The sequence below is a fragment of the Quercus suber genome, unplaced genomic scaffold, assembly GCF_002906115.3.
Source record: "Quercus suber isolate HL8 unplaced genomic scaffold, Cork oak 2.0 scaffold_23, whole genome shotgun sequence".
Classification (NCBI taxonomy): Eukaryota; Viridiplantae; Streptophyta; class Magnoliopsida; order Fagales; family Fagaceae; genus Quercus; species Quercus suber.
In genome coordinates this window covers 527,606-544,762 of record NW_027069488.1, presented here as the reverse complement: position 1 = coordinate 544,762, position 17,157 = coordinate 527,606, and the positions used below count along the sequence as shown (strand labels likewise).

At 33.6% G+C, this 17,157-nt stretch overlaps 1 protein-coding gene across 1 annotated transcript; it reads left to right on the top strand.

Annotated features, from left to right (window-relative positions):
- The first annotated feature begins 5,026 nt into the window (after positions 1 to 5,026).
- On the top strand, positions 5,027 to 16,067 carry LOC112004748 (probable copper-transporting ATPase HMA5). The gene is made up of 6 exons (XM_024036983.2): positions 5,027 to 5,756; positions 11,901 to 13,289; positions 13,404 to 13,658; positions 14,290 to 14,412; positions 14,636 to 15,115; positions 15,468 to 16,067. Exons 1-6 carry the CDS (start codon positions 5,532 to 5,534, stop codon positions 15,882 to 15,884), a joined length of 2,889 nt encoding a protein of 962 aa, XP_023892751.2. The 5' UTR covers positions 5,027 to 5,531; the 3' UTR covers positions 15,885 to 16,067.
- Positions 16,068 to 17,157: the final 1,090 nt, after the last annotated feature.

Sequence of the window (17,157 nt, the reverse complement as noted above, 5' to 3'; positions counted from 1 at the left end):
TTTCAAGTGATTAATCTTTCAAAAGTGCCTCAAACTTACATTAATTGCTTTTCCAATTATAGATTCCCTCTCAACTTTCTAACAAAATAATATTCTATTTCTTTTTCATTTCCTCTTTTTTAGAACTTACCAAACACACTGAAGAAATTAAATATATCATTATTCATTATATATATATATATATAAATGTTATCTTCATATATTATAAAGAAACACGACTCATCGTTCTAGTGTAGCTTGACCCATCAAAGACCCAACAAAAATAATAGGAATAAAAACCCATATAAATCCAATAAATTCATGTCTTGTATGGATTAAATAGATCTTTAATTTTTTTTAAAAATTTTTTTTTTTTTGGGACAATCAACAATATAACCCCATCCTAAGACCACTCCAACCTGAGTTCATAAACCTCTCAAGCCTTTAAGGCTTGAGGGAGTACCATCTCACCTATCCAACCAGACCCATTTGAAAGGTCTACATAATGATTAGTTACGAGTGAAGGATCCAATGCATATTCACGTAAGCTGTATTGGCTGGGCTAGGGCGGCTTTGCCTCTGATTTTGATGAGGCAAGTTTTTGTTGCTTCCCATCAAAACGGATAGAAGTTGAGACTCACGTCACAAATTCACAACATCTACTAGTGTACGTATCATTACAGAAAATCAGAAATGGGAATGGAATGTGATTGCTCCATCGATCGTAATCAAGCAAACGTAGGTGGAATGGTACTCGTGGACCCTTTGGATTGATTGTAATGTAACTCTCTGTTATAGTTTACAGTTAAGCTGTTTTCCATTGCACTAAATGCCCTTATCCCATTACACAATTGAATACTTCAAATATTGTGGAAAAAAAATAAAACTCTCAACTCATAGGAACTTGATAGATTTTTTTTTTTTTTTTTTAATAAAAACGTGGTCAGTGTCAATTAATATTTAGGAAGATCATGATTCTGTAAATTATGCTGGGCGTGCGTATCTCATACCAGGATTTTTTTTACATTCCATTCCATTCAGCCACTTTAAATCTTTTTGGTTGTCTTTGATTGCGTTTCCGGTTTTCCTTCTTTGAAATACGAGAGTAGCCTTTATCTTGGTTGTGACTTGTGAATTGTGATGCCATTTATTTAGAATGACAAGATTTAAGTACAATACTTAGATGTTGTTTTTAAGTTCTTTTTTAAAATTCTGTCGTGTAGATTTTTAAAATATTTTTTAGTTAAATAGTTACATAATTAAATCTTAAGAAAGTAATCTAAGGAACAATATCTAAAATACTGTATCTAATTTTTGTCATATTTTANTGGGCGTGCGTATCTCATACCAGGATTCAGTGTTTTGCATTTTTTAGTTTTGGTGGTCAAAACTCAAAAGTCAAAACAAATTAGGGTTATAACCTTCGAGAAAAAAAAAAGGTATTTGAATTTTTTTTTTTTCTTTGCTTCTTTCCCCGTTTATATAATGAACAACCAAAGCAGAAACTCATAGGAATATTGTGGGTCATATATGCTTATATATTTTATGGAATTTATATATCAAATAAATGACATTATGCTTTTTTATGACAAATAATTATGAATGAAGACTGATATGAAGGAGAGATTAAAATATAATTAAGTCAATGGTAGGTTGGTCCCCAAACAAAACGTTAGCTCTCACACACCAATGAACTTCCATGAGACTTTTTTCTTTTTATTTTTTAGGAATTTCCATGTGACCTAATGATGCACGTTTACATGAGTGTATGATTAAAGGTAAAAGTCTCCTATTGCTTATATAATAATAATAATAATAATAATAATAATATAAGGAGTTTAAGATCCTTACACATGAACATGTCCTTTAAAATTACCCTGTATATATATATAATTCAATAATTACAACTGAGAATAAATAAATAAATAAATAAAAGCTATCAATGAAAACGGATAAAATTTGAGACACATCACAAAACACAAATTCACAACATATATACAGGAGAGGGCATATTGTTGACGAATATGGCTTCAACAAGATAACTGATGCACCATTTTATTCTTATGGTTCACAAATTCTTTCTGTAGCATAGAACAACTTATGTGGCAAGTGGCATCATCATCATCATCCATTTAAGCGTGTGGTACTTCAAGTAACCATACTTAAAACTAGTTAAAAGCTAATCAAAGACTGCGTGTGTGTGTAGGTGATAAGTCTGTGTCAAGTCATAACTCTTTCGAGTCCTCTCTCTCTCTCTCTCTCTCTCTATTAGCCAAAAGGTGGATGAAAAAAGATAATATATTTATCTCTCTATTCCCCACTGATTCCAGATTCTTTTTATTTTTTAAGTTTCATAATTAATAATTAAGTTTCCATTTGTAAGTTGTAACACGCATAAGATTTGCAATATTTTATGCTGTTGCGTTTCATAGAAAGGGAATTCCTTTTTACATTCCATTCCATTCAGCCACTTTAAATCTTTTTGGGTTGTCTTTGATTGCGTTTCCGGTTTTCCTTCTTTGAAATACGAGAGTAGCCTTTATCTTGGTTGTGACTTGTGAATTGTGATGCCATTTATTTAGAATGACAAGATTTAAGTACAATACTTAGATGTTGTTTTTAAGTTCTTTTTTTAAAATTCTGTCGTGTAGATTTTTAAAATATTTTTTAGTTAAATAGTTACATAATTAAATCTTAAGAAAGTAATCTAAGGAACAATATCTAAAATACTGTATCTAAATTTTGTCATATTTTTAGAGAAATTATTAGTAATAGAATGTTGTCAACGAACAATATTATTGCAATAACAGCACTCCGAATCAGAAATGAGAAATTTGAACCTATATCTCTGTTATCTTGGATACCCAAAGCATAGTTGATTATTTCTATTTTTTCTAAAATTATATAACTAGTTTAGTATTTGATATTTAAAAAATAAAAAATAAAATCGTTGTCCAGCTCTTGCCATTTACACTATATGGTTCAAGCCTTGAAGGTACAATGCTTATCAAACTTTATCATAGAGTACAAACCTAGTCCTGGCCCGTCGAATAAAATGATTAATACCATAACTTGGTCGAACACACTAAAATATTTTATCAAACTTTAAGTTGTTCTGAATGAATACTCAAAACAATTTAACTTGGTGCATATATGTCAACTTATTTATTGTTTTTTTATATAGGGTATATATGTCAACAATTCAAATATCAGTTTTTTTTTTTTTTTTTTCAAGAACTTTGTAGTTCACTGGTCATCACTTCTTAATGTTTCTAATATAGACATTTTAAATTTTCGACTTCGTTGTAACTATCAAATTATCCATATATATATATATATATATAGAAAGAGAGAGAGAGAAAGAGATGGATTCAAGTTACACATAGTGTAACTCATCTAAAGTTACACATTTTTTTAACCATTGTTTTCAATTAAATCTAATGGTCAATAACACACAAGCGGTCATGTCATCAACTTCCAGAAATAAGTAATCTAATGCATTAAAAGTCATTAATTCTCTTGTTAAAAAAATCATTAACTCCTTCCACCTTTCCCATCTTCTTCTTCTTCTTCTTCTTCTCTCTAGACCACTCACTTCCTTCTCCTCCACTGACCCACACAACTCGATGGAGCTATATGTAGAATTTAGGTTGTTAAATCTAAAAGTATAATTTAGTTTTAGATATCAATGTAAAACCAATTGAGACCAAAAATTTAAATATTTTACCGATCAGACTCATTAGAGTCCTGTCCCTTGGCAATGAAGTGAGATAGTTCTAATCTAAATGTCAATTTAGTAATCCAAAAAAAAAAAAAAAATTATCTATATTTCTTGAGTCTTGTCACTAAAGAGTCCTTTTATTTGATTTCTCTTAAGTGAGAATACGTCTAATATAGTTCTTGACGAGACCGACGAGTCCGTCTCACATGGACGATCCCATCAATATAGACAAGGACACCTTCAGGCAAGGCAAAGTAAATACCCATGTTACTGGCGAAGACAACCAGACCATTTAATACAGCCAATTAAACATGGAACGGTTACATAACCAACTGTATGATCCGTTGAAGCACATTGAAACCACATTATAAGACACAAAATGTTACCAAGAGAGACATTAAGGCCACCATAACTACCCCCAACGGCTAGAAGAAGCTGGGAAGACATATAAAAATACTAAGAAAATTTCATTGCTATTTGCTACAGTTCCATTTTCATTTTGTAAAGAGTTACCTTGTACTGACTTTGACATCGGAGACGTTGTGGCAGGCACCACACCGGTGACCATTTTGAGAGTACATTCATACAGGTTGACGATTGGTTCCATTTGCCCATTTTGACTGACGAACTTATGCTTCATCAGTTCTTATGTTAAAAACTGATATTGGAAACTAAGCAAAAGAACAAACAAACAAAAGAAAATATGTGGATATTGGCTGGCTATGGAGATCTATGGAGATTGGCAAAAGAAAGAAAGGAGGAGAGAAGCCGTAAGTTGGAGAAGAATGTGAGGAGAGAGAGAGAAACTGAAAAAGTAAAAAACAAAGAAAATTAATTCTCTCTCACGGCACTAAAGAGGTTTGGAATTTAATGACGAGAGAGAGAGAATATATTCTTAATTAGGCAAGCTGACGTGGACAATAGTGATTTTTTAGCCAATTTAATTGAAATCAATAGTTTAAAAAATGTGTAACTTGAACTATCTCATATATATATATATATATATATAAATTTGTTTTCTACTGCTTAGTGTAAAAGAAGAGACAGCAGGAGCCATATCTTATGTTTTCCTCAAACCAATCTAACTACCAGAGCTTATGGCTTCGAAGGATGTGAGCTCTGGCCACAAAGACCAAGAACTTCCACCCTTACGAGTTGAATTAGTACTTATGACTAAGAAAGAGAGGCAAGAAAGAACAAAAAGTATATATATGCGTGTAAAGAAAACGTGAGCCAAAAATGGTTTTTGAATGGGACATATTTCTACCACTTTTCCCACCTGTCTTTACTCATTTAAGCACAATAGAGACAATAAGAAAACTCCTTCATCTCTCTTGATCATAGTGTTCGTCCGTCGTAAGTGCAATTCCTACGTAGGTTTTCCGGAAAGAAAAGCTTAATAATTTGGTTTAGTGTCATATGGGATGTCAGTTTCTTAAAAATTGTTTAGAATTGTTCGTGCAAGGCTTTCAGTTTTTAGTGGGAATAGCTAGTGATGGTGGACCCCTGAACTGTGTTCAACCATGTCGTTTTTAAATACTATAAATAGTTCTGATTTCGCAACATGGTGGAGTATTAAAATGTGTGTCCAATTATGCAAAAAAGGCAGCACTAACTAACCTCCTATTCTCAAACTTCATATTCTGGTTCTTCCATATATCCCTTTTCTTTTTAAATTTGCACAAAAGCTCACTTTTTAAAGGGTAAGGAATAGTGTATAGCGAAAGAATTTAGCTTTTTTGATTTTTAGTGAGAGACACAAATATATATCATATATACTCATGGCTATGGCCACCAAGCCTCGAGCAATATCGAGTTTCATTTGCAACAAATGTGCTGGAACCTAACTCCAAGCCCAGACTACGCCCCAACGCCTAAGCAAACAAGAGGAGAATCTGAATTAGCAAAGGCCTTGTTCTCAGTCACCAGAATGACAGACTCGACGTGTGCTGTTCCGGTCGAGAAGGCCATCAATGGGCTTCCTGGGATACATGAGGCCGTCGTAGATGTCCTCACTAATAGGGCACAAGTCCTCTACTACCCGAGTTTAATCAACGTAAGTTTATTTTCAACCACTTTGTGTTCTCATGATTTGATGTACATGTCTCTTTGTTTCTTTCTTTGTTTTGTTCATAACATGTTTCCCAGAAAATATAATTAATTAGTGCTCTCTTTTTTCTTTTTCTTTTTTATCATGAAGGTGATTGAGATGGTTTGAGGCACCCAAAAGAAAAGGTTTTAATTGGATAGTTACAAACTTATATATGGGATAGTTACACACATTTTTTTTCTCAAAAAAAAAAATGTTTTGAAACAATTTTCACAATTATAAATGAAATCTTATTTTCAGAAAAATGATATATGAGAGTATGCAATTAATAAGAAGTGTGTAGCAAAATTTAGCCTGTAATTTCACATTGCTACCAAGTTTTACTATTTACATACATGTTACACCTAATGATATTCATTCTTTCCTTAAAGAAAAAGGATATTCATTTATGTGTCATGTATATCTGGATGATGTTGTGTGTGAGACATCATATCAGACGCGATATTACTATTGCAATTATTTTTCTTTTAAATGCTAGCCCATGGAGAAGGAAAGAAAATATTCGAATATTTTAATTTTTACATAAAGTTCGAAGTAACGAATATTTCTTTCTTATTAGACTAACAAACAAAAAAAGGTATTTTATCAACAACAACAAAAAAAAAAAAAAAAAAAAAAAGGGTTAGGTATGTTTGATATTATTCTTTAAAAAAAGGGTATGTTTGATATGATTCTTCCTCCATTTGTTCGGGAAAAAAATATTCGTATAAAATTCTTATCAAGAAAAAATGTATTAAAATATTTAAGTAAATTTTCCAGCTGGAAATTAATTGAACAGTCATGATTCATGATGGACATTTAGTCATTCACTAACTCAGCCAAAAAAATAAAAAGATGAATTTTTACCAACCTTACATGAATATACTCTACGAGTTATTATGGTATATATAAACTTTAAAATTAATTTTGGTTCTTATGTTTCATTGAAACATATGTTAACTAGAGAAGTATATAGTTATTTCTAAAAAAAAGAGAAGTATATAGTTAGGAAAATATTCTATACTACGTACCCTTCATTTTTGAATAATAATAACAATAATAATAATAGTAATATTAAATTATTTGCATTTTCTTTCCAAAATGTTGGGTCTTTTAGGCTTTTAGCCATTTGAAGCTCCCTAAAATTATTGTATATCCAATGTCTAAATAATAATAATAAATAAATAAATAAAAACTTTTAATATGAGAGCTCTAAAATTTCAAATCGTTCTCAAAGGTTAAAGGACTCACAGTCAAAGCTTTGTAAAGGTTTTTTTTTTTTTTTTTTGGAGAATCAAAGCTTTGTAAAGGTAGAAATCACTATTTTTGATGAGAGATATTGTGTGTGTGTGTCCTTATCATTTTCTTTAATAATTCAAGACGTAACCTACTTATGTTCCCTAATAAATGGCTCCCCCTTTACTTTTTACAAACTTTCGCTTTCGTCCTTGATTGCTTGAAGTTGACCGAGTTTGAATGACTTGCCATGTTCATCACGAAATAGTCGCATATAATTGACATTTGTATAATTGAGGCTAAGGTACAGCCCTGTCTGAATTGTTGATTCCCTGCCCAATTTATGCACTAGGCCCCCAACCCCAATTAACTTTATATACTTGACCCTTCATCTTGGGGCCAATGCTGCTTTAACTTTGTTTGATCATTCTTTCATACGTTTTCCTTTTTCTGTGTCATACTTGACATTTTAATTCGGTCTAAAATAAAATCATTACGTTAATTGTTTTATTAAAGGGAGGAACCTAATGAAAACTCTATATTTGATACCGATTCTGAATTTGACTTTGAGCAACGGTCCATTTGGTTGAAGATTTCTAGTATCATTATTTAGTTTTCAGTGTTATGAAAATACGTATTTAAGTGTTATAAAAATATATATCAGAAATGTTATTATTATTTAAATACTGAAAACTGTTATTTAAACACTGGTATCAAACAGCCCCTAAATTGAGCTCAACCTTGGGTATGGTTTTTGAAATGTAATCAGCCGATTCAGCCCACTAAAGTGCTCCGAGTTCAGCTAAATGGGTCTAATTATTTAAGCCCATAATAGGATCCCTCGTTAGGTAAAGCCATGCATGTAGTTAGGGAAGCATTCATTGGCCCATAATTAATTAGGTGAATTGGGCCTTTTTGTTCTTTGATAAAAGGATGCCCTCCTTTGTTTTTCAGGGCCATGGTGAGGGAGATGGGGGCCATCCTTTTGTGATTGTGTTTGTTTCCTTTTTAATAAAGCAGCAGTATCATATAAAAAGTTATTACTTTTATCACAATTACCTTAAGCAGCACAAGTTTAATCCTTTTTGTGAAATGATCATAGTGCCAAAGGTGCGCAGTGATTTATAGTTAATCCTCCTTCTGAAGTGCACTATAAATTTTTTTAGAATTTTCGTAGGAAGTTTTTTAATGACCCATGTATACCACTCATTTTGTGGTATATGATATCATTAACATCTGAGAAATTAGTTTTCACTATATCATTGGTTTTTAATTAATACTAGTCATAGACTCATGTGATGTGTAAAAATAAATAATTATTTTGTATTGTAATATAATATATTTTTTTCCTCCAAAATTTTTTGAAGATAATTTGTTCTCCCTAAAAATTAAACAATTTCTATTTGGTCCAATTAAACAATTGGGCCTTATATTGATTCTTTTTGTAGGTTTTCTTTTTAAGTTTAGCTCAAAAATTCTTTTTTTTTTCTTAATTTTTGGGTTGAAAAGTATGAAATTTTATTATATTTGGGCTAAACTCTTTAGTTTTGAGTTAAAAAATATGAGGAAAATACTAAAATAGACATTAGAAATTAGAAATATGAGCTCTGAAAATGCTTTAAAAATTATAAATATTCGAAAGTCTTCTTTGGTCCACATTGGTTCTATTTGGTCCATTCTGTCCTCTTTAGTCATATTTGGTCAAATTCGGTCCCATTTAGCCCATTCTGTCCACTAAATTTCTATTCAATCCACTTCGGTTCATTTCAGTCCATTCAGGCCACATTGACCATATTCGGTCCACATTGGTCCTATTCTGTACACTTCTGTCCTATTAGGCCAATTATGTCCACTTTGGTCCTATTCAGTCCATTTTGTCAACTTTGGTTCTATTTAGTCCTATTTGGTTCACATTGGTCCTATTTGGTTCATTCTGTCCACTTTGATCTACTTCAGTCCTATTCGGTCCACTTTGGTTCTATTCGGTCTTATTCAGTCCACAGTGGTTCTATTCGGTCTGTTCAGTCCAGTATGTCCACTTCGGTCCAATTTGGTCCCATTCTATCCACATTGGTCCTTTTCGGTCCATTTGTTCTTATTCCACTTTGTTCCATTTGGTCCAATTCGGATCACTTCAGTTCATTTTGATCCACTTCGATCGATTTTTGTGCACTTACATAATGGAAAAAGACATGTTTGGGTTGAAAGCACCCAATCTAAATCCAAATTTATTAAAAATTGTATATATAAATCTCAAACTCATAATATCTAAAATCTTAAGCATAGCATTTATTGTTGCCATGCTTTTGTTGAGCCACATTAATGTATCATTTCAATCCATTTCAATACGGCTAAATTTAAGTGAAAGTATTTCTAAACATAAAGGCTATGAATATACAAATGTAATCTTTAGGGCAGTTATTCATTTGTTTTAGGGTCCGTTTGGTTCCCGTAAAATATTTTCCGGAAAATACATATTTTCCGGAAATGCTATTTTTTGGAAAAGGAAAATATTTTTAAGTGTTTGGTTGTTTTATGAAAATTGGTGTGGAAAATATTTTCATGTGTTTGGTTTAATTAGGAAAATGCTATTTTCCTACAACAAATTCCGGCAACAAATTCCGGCCACCACAACAACAACAACAACAACAACAAATTCCGGCTACCACAACACCACAACAACAACAACAACAACAACAACACCAATAATCAGTTCATCAAAAAAAAAAAAAAAAAAAAGCGCTGAGAGATCGAGGAAGAGGAAGCGATCGACGGCGCGACGCGGCGACGACGATCGACGGCGCGACGCGGCGACGACGATCGACGGCGAGGCGCGGTGCGACGACGATCGACGGCTTCTGGGTTCGCTAGTGGGAGATCGAAGGCGAGTCGCGATAGACGAAGGCTAGATCGCGAGATCGAGCAGAGGTGATCGAAGGCGATCGCCGGCGCGGTGCTCGAGGTTCGACGGTGCGGTGATCGAAGGCGCGGTGCTCGGGGTTCGTCGGCGACGTCTTCGGCGTGTCTGGGCTCACTGGGTTCGGGGTGCTGGTGCTCTCTTTCTCTCTTTCCCTCTCTCTGTCTTCATGCTCTCTCTTTCTCTCCATTTTCCGGAAATCATTTGAAGTGAAAATGATTCCGTAAATCATTTTCACCCTTGACCGTGAGTCAACTGAAAATGATTTCCGGAAAAAGCAATTTTCCGGCGCAACCAAACACCCGAAAATATAGAAAACCATTTCCAGAAATGAATTTCACCCAAAACAAACGCAACCTTAATGTCGTTATTTTTAAATGAATTGCATGAGGTATTACTGTTTAGTGTTAATAAGTATTGCTGTTTACTAAAAAAAAAATGTTTATCCCACATCGGTTGTGTGTGTCTAGTGTCTACTGTTTATAACCCTAGTCTACAACTACTTTCATGTTATATAATGTATTATAAACCTGGTTTAAAACACTAGTATTACTATTTTCATGTATGTTCTAATAAGTATTACTGTGTACTTAAAAAAAATTTGCATGAGGTTGATTATACATGTAAGCAATATAAATAAATATATGCATACATCTATGTATGTATGTATAATTTTTATTTAAATAAATTATTCAAATTATTCATTCTTTTAAAAGAGATTATCATGATAATTAAAGCTCTTATCAAACTTATAATGAATATGTATAATTTATTCTCTAAATTTTATTGGAGAGAGAGAGAGAGAGAGTGAGAGAGAACTTGTGATGGGGAACTAAAAAATACAACACCAAAACGTATGAACAAAAAATAGAGTTTTAAAAATCACAATGATTCATTAATATAAAGTAGAGTTGCAAGAAAGAATAAAAAACCAATAGAAAGAGAATAACCACTTTTTCAAAAGAGAATGTGAGAGAGAATAATAAGAAATTTATAAAAATTAATATGAGAAGAAAAAAAGTAAAAATAAAAAATATAGTTATAAACACCAAATTATCCAAATCATGTTATATAATAAAATAACATTATATTCTTATATACTATCTTTATAATGCAATATGACAACGTCAATGAAATCAAAAAGATAACAAATTAAAAACACAAAACTTAATCACATCAACTCAAAGTAGAGTTCCAAATAATACAAAAATTCATCAACCTAAAGTAGAGATGCAAGAAAAATATAATAAAATCCACCCAAAAAAAAAAATGAGAGAGAGAAATAACCTTTTGTGTGTGAAAAAATTATGAATAGAATGGAAAAGCTAATTGTAAATTTATAGTAAGAGGAGGGGAATTAGAAAAGCAAAAAATTAAGGAAGATAAAGAGATAGAGGAAAAGTGATATTAAGGTAAATAGTAGTGGAGAGATGAAAATGTAAAAAGGAGGGGAAAAGTTAGAGAAAATGTACAATAAGTTGGAAAATTAATAAGAAAAAAAAAAACTTGAAAATAAGAGAGAAAATGTTGAAAATGGGTGGATAATTGGCCATTGATGTGGCTCACCAAGAGCGTAGCAACAATGAATTCTACACTTCAGCTTTTAGATATATATAGATATTTATATGTATATGAAGAATGTGAGCATATTACTCAAGTGAATTTACAATTATTTAATTATTTCAACTAACTTAGCATCTTAACCACATAATTCTCTTTTTGTAGTACATGATAACATTAATTGTAGTACATGATAACATTAACATATGGAAAATTATTTTTTGATTATAATATGTGTCATAATATAATTGTATAATTAATATAAACTGTTAAATGTATTTAAAAAGATGCATTGTACTGCAAGTAAGCGAGCTAAATTGCATTGAGTAATTGAAGGACTATTATAAAGTTGCATTAATTAATTCTTAGCAGTATCATATTGTTTAATCATTTTATAGGAGGAAAGAATACGAGAGACTATTGAAAAAGTTGGATTTCAAGCCACATTGATCAAAGATGACACAATCGAGAGATCCACACAAGTATGCAAAATACGCATAAGTGGAATGACTTGTACTTCTTGCTCCTCCACTATAGAATCAGCTCTGAAAGCAATTTCAGGTGTGCAAAATGCCCAAGTGGCCTTAGCAACTGAAAAGGCAGAAGTTCATTATAATCCAAAGTTTGTGAGCTATAGTCAGCTGTTGCAAGTCATAGAAGAAACTGGATTTGAGGGCACACTTATTAGTAGTGGGGATAATATCAACAAGATAGAACTCAAAGTTGATGGTGTAGACACTGATCATTCCTTGAATATGATTGAAAAGTCTCTCCAAGTGCTTCCAGGGGTTCAAGAAGTGGAAATATACCCTGAACTCAGCAAAGTTTCCATTTCTTATGAACCAGATATGGCAGGACCCAGAACTTTTATCAGTGTCATTGAGTCAACTGGGAGTGGACATTTCAAAGCAACAATATATCCCAGAGAAGGGGAAGAAACTGGCAGACAGCAGGAAATTAAGCAATATTATAAATTCTTTGTATGGAGTTTGGTTTTTACGATTCCCGTGTTTCTAACATCCATGGTTTTCATGTATATTCCTGGAATTAAGATGGTATTAGATACCAAACTAGTCAACATGATGACTGTTGGTATGATGTTGAGGTGGGAGCTCTCTACGCCGGTACAGTTCATCATAGGCAGAAGATTCTACATAGGAGCCTATAAAGCTTTGCGCCATGGTTCTGCTAATATGGATGTTTTGGTCGCCTTGGGAACAAATTCAGCCTACTTTTATTCTGTCTACTCAGTGTTAAGGGCTGCTTACTCTAAAGATTTCAAGGGTACAGATTTCTTTGAGACTAGCTCAATGCTTATTTCATTTATTCTAGTTGGGAAGTATTTAGAGGTTTTGGCTAAGGGAAAGACATCAGAAGCTATTGCCAAGCTTATGGACTTGGCGGCTGAAACAGCTGTATTGTTAACTCTGGATGATGAAGGAAATGTGATAAATGAACAAGAAATTGATAGCCGGTTAATACAAAAAAACGATGTGATTAAGATTATCCCTGGTGCCAAAGTAGCTTCAGATGGTTATGTTTTGTGGGGGGAAAGCCATGTAAATGAGAGCATGATAACAGGAGAAGCGCGGCCAGTGTCAAAAAGGAAGGGAGACACTGTGATTGGAGGAACTGTGAATGAGAATGGGATGTTGCGCATCAAAGCAACTAGAGTAGGATCAGACAGTGCCCTTTCCCAGATTGTTCAACTTGTTGAATCAGCACAAATGGCTAAAGCTCCAGTCCAGAAGTTCGCTGACCACATTTCTAAATACTTTGTGCCTCTGGTAAGTATGCATTACCAATGCTTTATCCTCTTTCTGGATACCTTTTGATAAAGTTTTTACCTGTTATTAGTTTGTTTGTGGAGGCATTTGTTATCAAATAGCTTTCTTTTGCAGGTCATTATGCTTTCATTTTCAACTTGGCTTGCCTGGTTTTTGGCTGGAAGGTTCCACAGCTACCCAAAATCTTGGATACCATCTTCCATGAGTAGCTTTGAGCTTGCACTTCAGTTTGGGATCTCTGTCATGGTCATAGCATGCCCTTGTGCTCTAGGCCTAGCAACCCCAACTGCTGTTATGGTTGGTACTGGAGTTGGTGCATCTCAAGGAGTACTAATTAAAGGTGGTCAAGCTTTAGAAAGTACACATAAGGTAGCAATGTGAAATTCATCTTTGAATTTGCTAATTTATATGAAAATTGCAGATATTGAGCTCTATCCACGTTACTTAGTATTGAATTGCTTGATACTAATTCTTCCTATCAGTATCAACTTGATTCCTTGAATCTAAATTTATTAGGACTTCAAACTTGTCCTTAGAATACTGCTGTTCAACATTATGGTTAAGCGACAAGAACTAGTGAACTACTACTTCTGCAATTACTTCTCATATACTTTTCCCCAGCCAAGTTAGAATTCTTCCATTGTGATCTTTATTCTCCAAGAAGACAGAGACCAAGAAAGGAGAGGTTTAGGTATAGACAAGTTCCATTACCTAACCAAATGCTTGTAGGTTTCCAAGATTTGACCTCTTTTTATGCTTTCTATATTGTAACTACTTCACCTGGGAACACTTGAATAAGAAAAAGAACTTAAAACTCATTAACAATTAAGTGGACCAATGTTCTGGATCGTGTTTGTTTCTAGTAAGTCATGGTCGTCAGTAAGTCTTAAATTTCTTATTCTAGGTAACTCATGGAAATTAATCTATATTCCTTAAATATTTTATGTTTTTAACCCAGCATTCTTGGATCTGCTTCATGTGTGTCTATTTACTCTTGTAGGTTAACTGCATCATATTTGACAAGACAGGGACTCTCACGGTTGGGAAACCAGTGGTCGTTGACACACAACTTTTGAAAAATATGGAACTTCGAGAATTCTATGTTCTCATTGCTGCAATCGAGGTATACCTTTTTCCCTGCGGATTCTATATCTTTTAGCAACAAGTCTAGGGATCCAACATTCTTCACAACTGCTGACGTGGCATGTAGTGGACCTAGGTAAAGATGTTGCTTCAATCACAACATGCCATATTGGCAATTGTGAAAAATGTTGTCCCCCTTTGTAGCAAGAGTGATAATACGTAACTCTGTCATTGATGATGTTGGCTTAATATGTCTGTCTTAGGTGAACAGTGAGCACCCATTAGCCAAGGCCATAGTGACATATGCCAAGAAATTTGTAGCAGATAAAGAGAACCCTGCTTGGCCAGAAGCACAAGACTTTATCTCCATTACTGGCAATGGAGTGAAAGCCGTTGTTCAAAACAAGGAAATAATAGTGGGCAACAAGAGTTTGATGTTGGACCAGAACATTGCCATTCCAGCCAGTGCTGAAGATATACTTGCACAAGCTGAAGGCATGGCTCAAACTGGGATTCTAGTATCTATAGATAGGGAAGTCGCCGGAGTTCTGGCCATATCTGACCCCCTTAAACCAGGTGCTCAAGAAGTCATTTCCATTCTCAAGTCCATGAAAATTAAAAGCATAGTGGTGACAGGTGATAATTGGGGAACTGCCAATGCCATTGGCAAGGAAGTTGGAATTGAAACTGTTATTGCAGAAGCCAAACCAGAGGATAAAGCAAAGAAAGTGAGGGAATTTCAGGTATGTAACGTACATCACTTGAAGAAACCTTTTTTTACGTAATTCGAGATTAAATGAACCATGGACACATGCCATAGTTCAATACTCCGAGGGACCAACATAGTATTTATCCCAGTGATCATTCATCCACGTCTAGATCTTGTTTTCTTAAAAGATTAACTTGACAAAGACCATATCTGATATGATATCTCTACCTCCATGTATCTTTTTGTGGATTAAATCTGAAATATCTTTTACTAAATTGTTGGTCATCAAGACTAACATTTTGACAGAGTCACAGGCCTAGCTAAGTCCAAGTGTTTTTGTATGCTTAAAGACTTTAAAACGTGTAAGTTCCGTTTCTCATTCACAGGCTGCAGGCTACACTGTGGCAATGGTAGGAGATGGCATCAATGACTCACCAGCACTTGTTGCTGCAGATGTTGGAATGGCCATTGGTGCTGGCACAGACATTGCTATCGAAGCAGCTGATATTGTTCTCATGAAGAGCAACTTGGAAGATGTGATAACTGCAATTGATCTTTCCAGGAAGACCTTCTCACGTATACGTCTTAATTACGTTTGGGCTTTGGGGTATAATATGCTTGGTATCCCAATTGCAGCTGGGGTCATTTTCCCATTTACTGGATTTCGTTTACCACCATGGACTGCTGGAGCTGCAATGGCAGCCTCTTCTGTCAGTGTTGTTTGCAGCTCCCTCTTGTTAAAGTATTACAAGAGACCCCATAAGTTGAATAACCTGGACTTACATGGAATACAAATTGAGTAATCAACAATGTTGGTTCCGATCCATATTTGTCAATAAGCATCTAGGAGTTAAGGTTCTCCTAGGATCAATTTAGGCAGTGTTGATTGATGAAAAATTGTAAATAGTGTACTTGTTTTGTTGGTATACCCTGTACAGAAGTAGTGTGACAGTGACCAAAAGATGAATAAGATGAAGATTAGTGAAGGCACCGAAAAACCAGAAAACAAGAAAGTAATTGTTTTTAATGAAAGATGAAAAAAAAAAAATCGGTGATAACTATTCACATTTATGTCATTGTATGACTTATTTGAAACAATTGTATTTGGTAGTTTGGAAAATGAAATTACTTTGGCATGTGCCATCTCAAAAGCGAACTAGTAGTCGGTCTTAGAGTCACTCTTAGAACATTCCCATAAGGTGTTTTATAAAAATGTCATTTTGACATATCAAAAACACTACTTTATTATTTTAACACATCATTTTACAATTCATCGTACATCACATCTTTTATTCTTCAATTCTATACATTAAAATAATATATACAAATATTAAAATAACATTTAAAAAACCAACAATATATAAAAATACAAAATAAAAAAACTCACCACCCCCACCACAACCTACAGCCCACCCCCACTGCCAACACCCATCAACGCCCCACATCCCACCCACTTCCCCATAAGTTGAATAACCTGGACTTACATGGAATACAAATTGAGTAATCAACAATGTTGGCTCCGATCCATATTTGTCAATAAGCATCTAGGAGTTAAGGTTCTCCTAGGATCAATTTAGGCAGTGTTGATTGATGAAAAATTGTAAATAGTGTACTTGTTTTGTTGGTATACCCTGTACAGAAGTAGTGTGACAGTGACCAAAAGATGAATAAGATGAAGATTAGTGAAGGCACCGAAAAACCAGAAAACAAGAAAGTAATTGTTTTTAATGAAAGATGAAAAAAAAATAAATAAATAAATCGGTGATAACTATTCACATTTATGTCATTGTATGACTTATTTGCAACAATTGTACGTGGTAGTTTAGAAAATGAAATTACTTCGGCATGTGCCATCTCAAAAGCGAACCAGTAGTCGGTCTTAGAGTCACTCTTAGAACATTCCCATAAGGTGTTCTATAAAAATGTCATTTTGACATATCAAAAACACTGCTTTATTATTTTAATACATCATTTTACAATTCATCGTATATCACATCTTTTATTCTTCAATTCTATACATTAAAATAATATATACAAATATTAAAATAACATTTAAAAAACCAACAATATATAAAA

What these genes read in the sequence shown, in the direction of transcription:
- LOC112004748 (XM_024036983.2), top strand. Translation starts at nt 5,532, where the DNA reads ATGTGCTGGAACCTAACTCCAAGCCCAGACTACGCCCCAACGCCTAAG. An exon ending in CTTTAGAAAGTACACATAAG is followed by an intron (nt 13,659 to 14,289) that starts GTAGCAATGTGA and finishes TTACTCTTGTAG; the next exon opens with GTTAACTGCATCATATTTGA. An exon ending in TTCTCATTGCTGCAATCGAG is followed by an intron (nt 14,413 to 14,635) that starts GTATACCTTTTT and finishes TGTCTGTCTTAG; the next exon opens with GTGAACAGTGAGCACCCATT.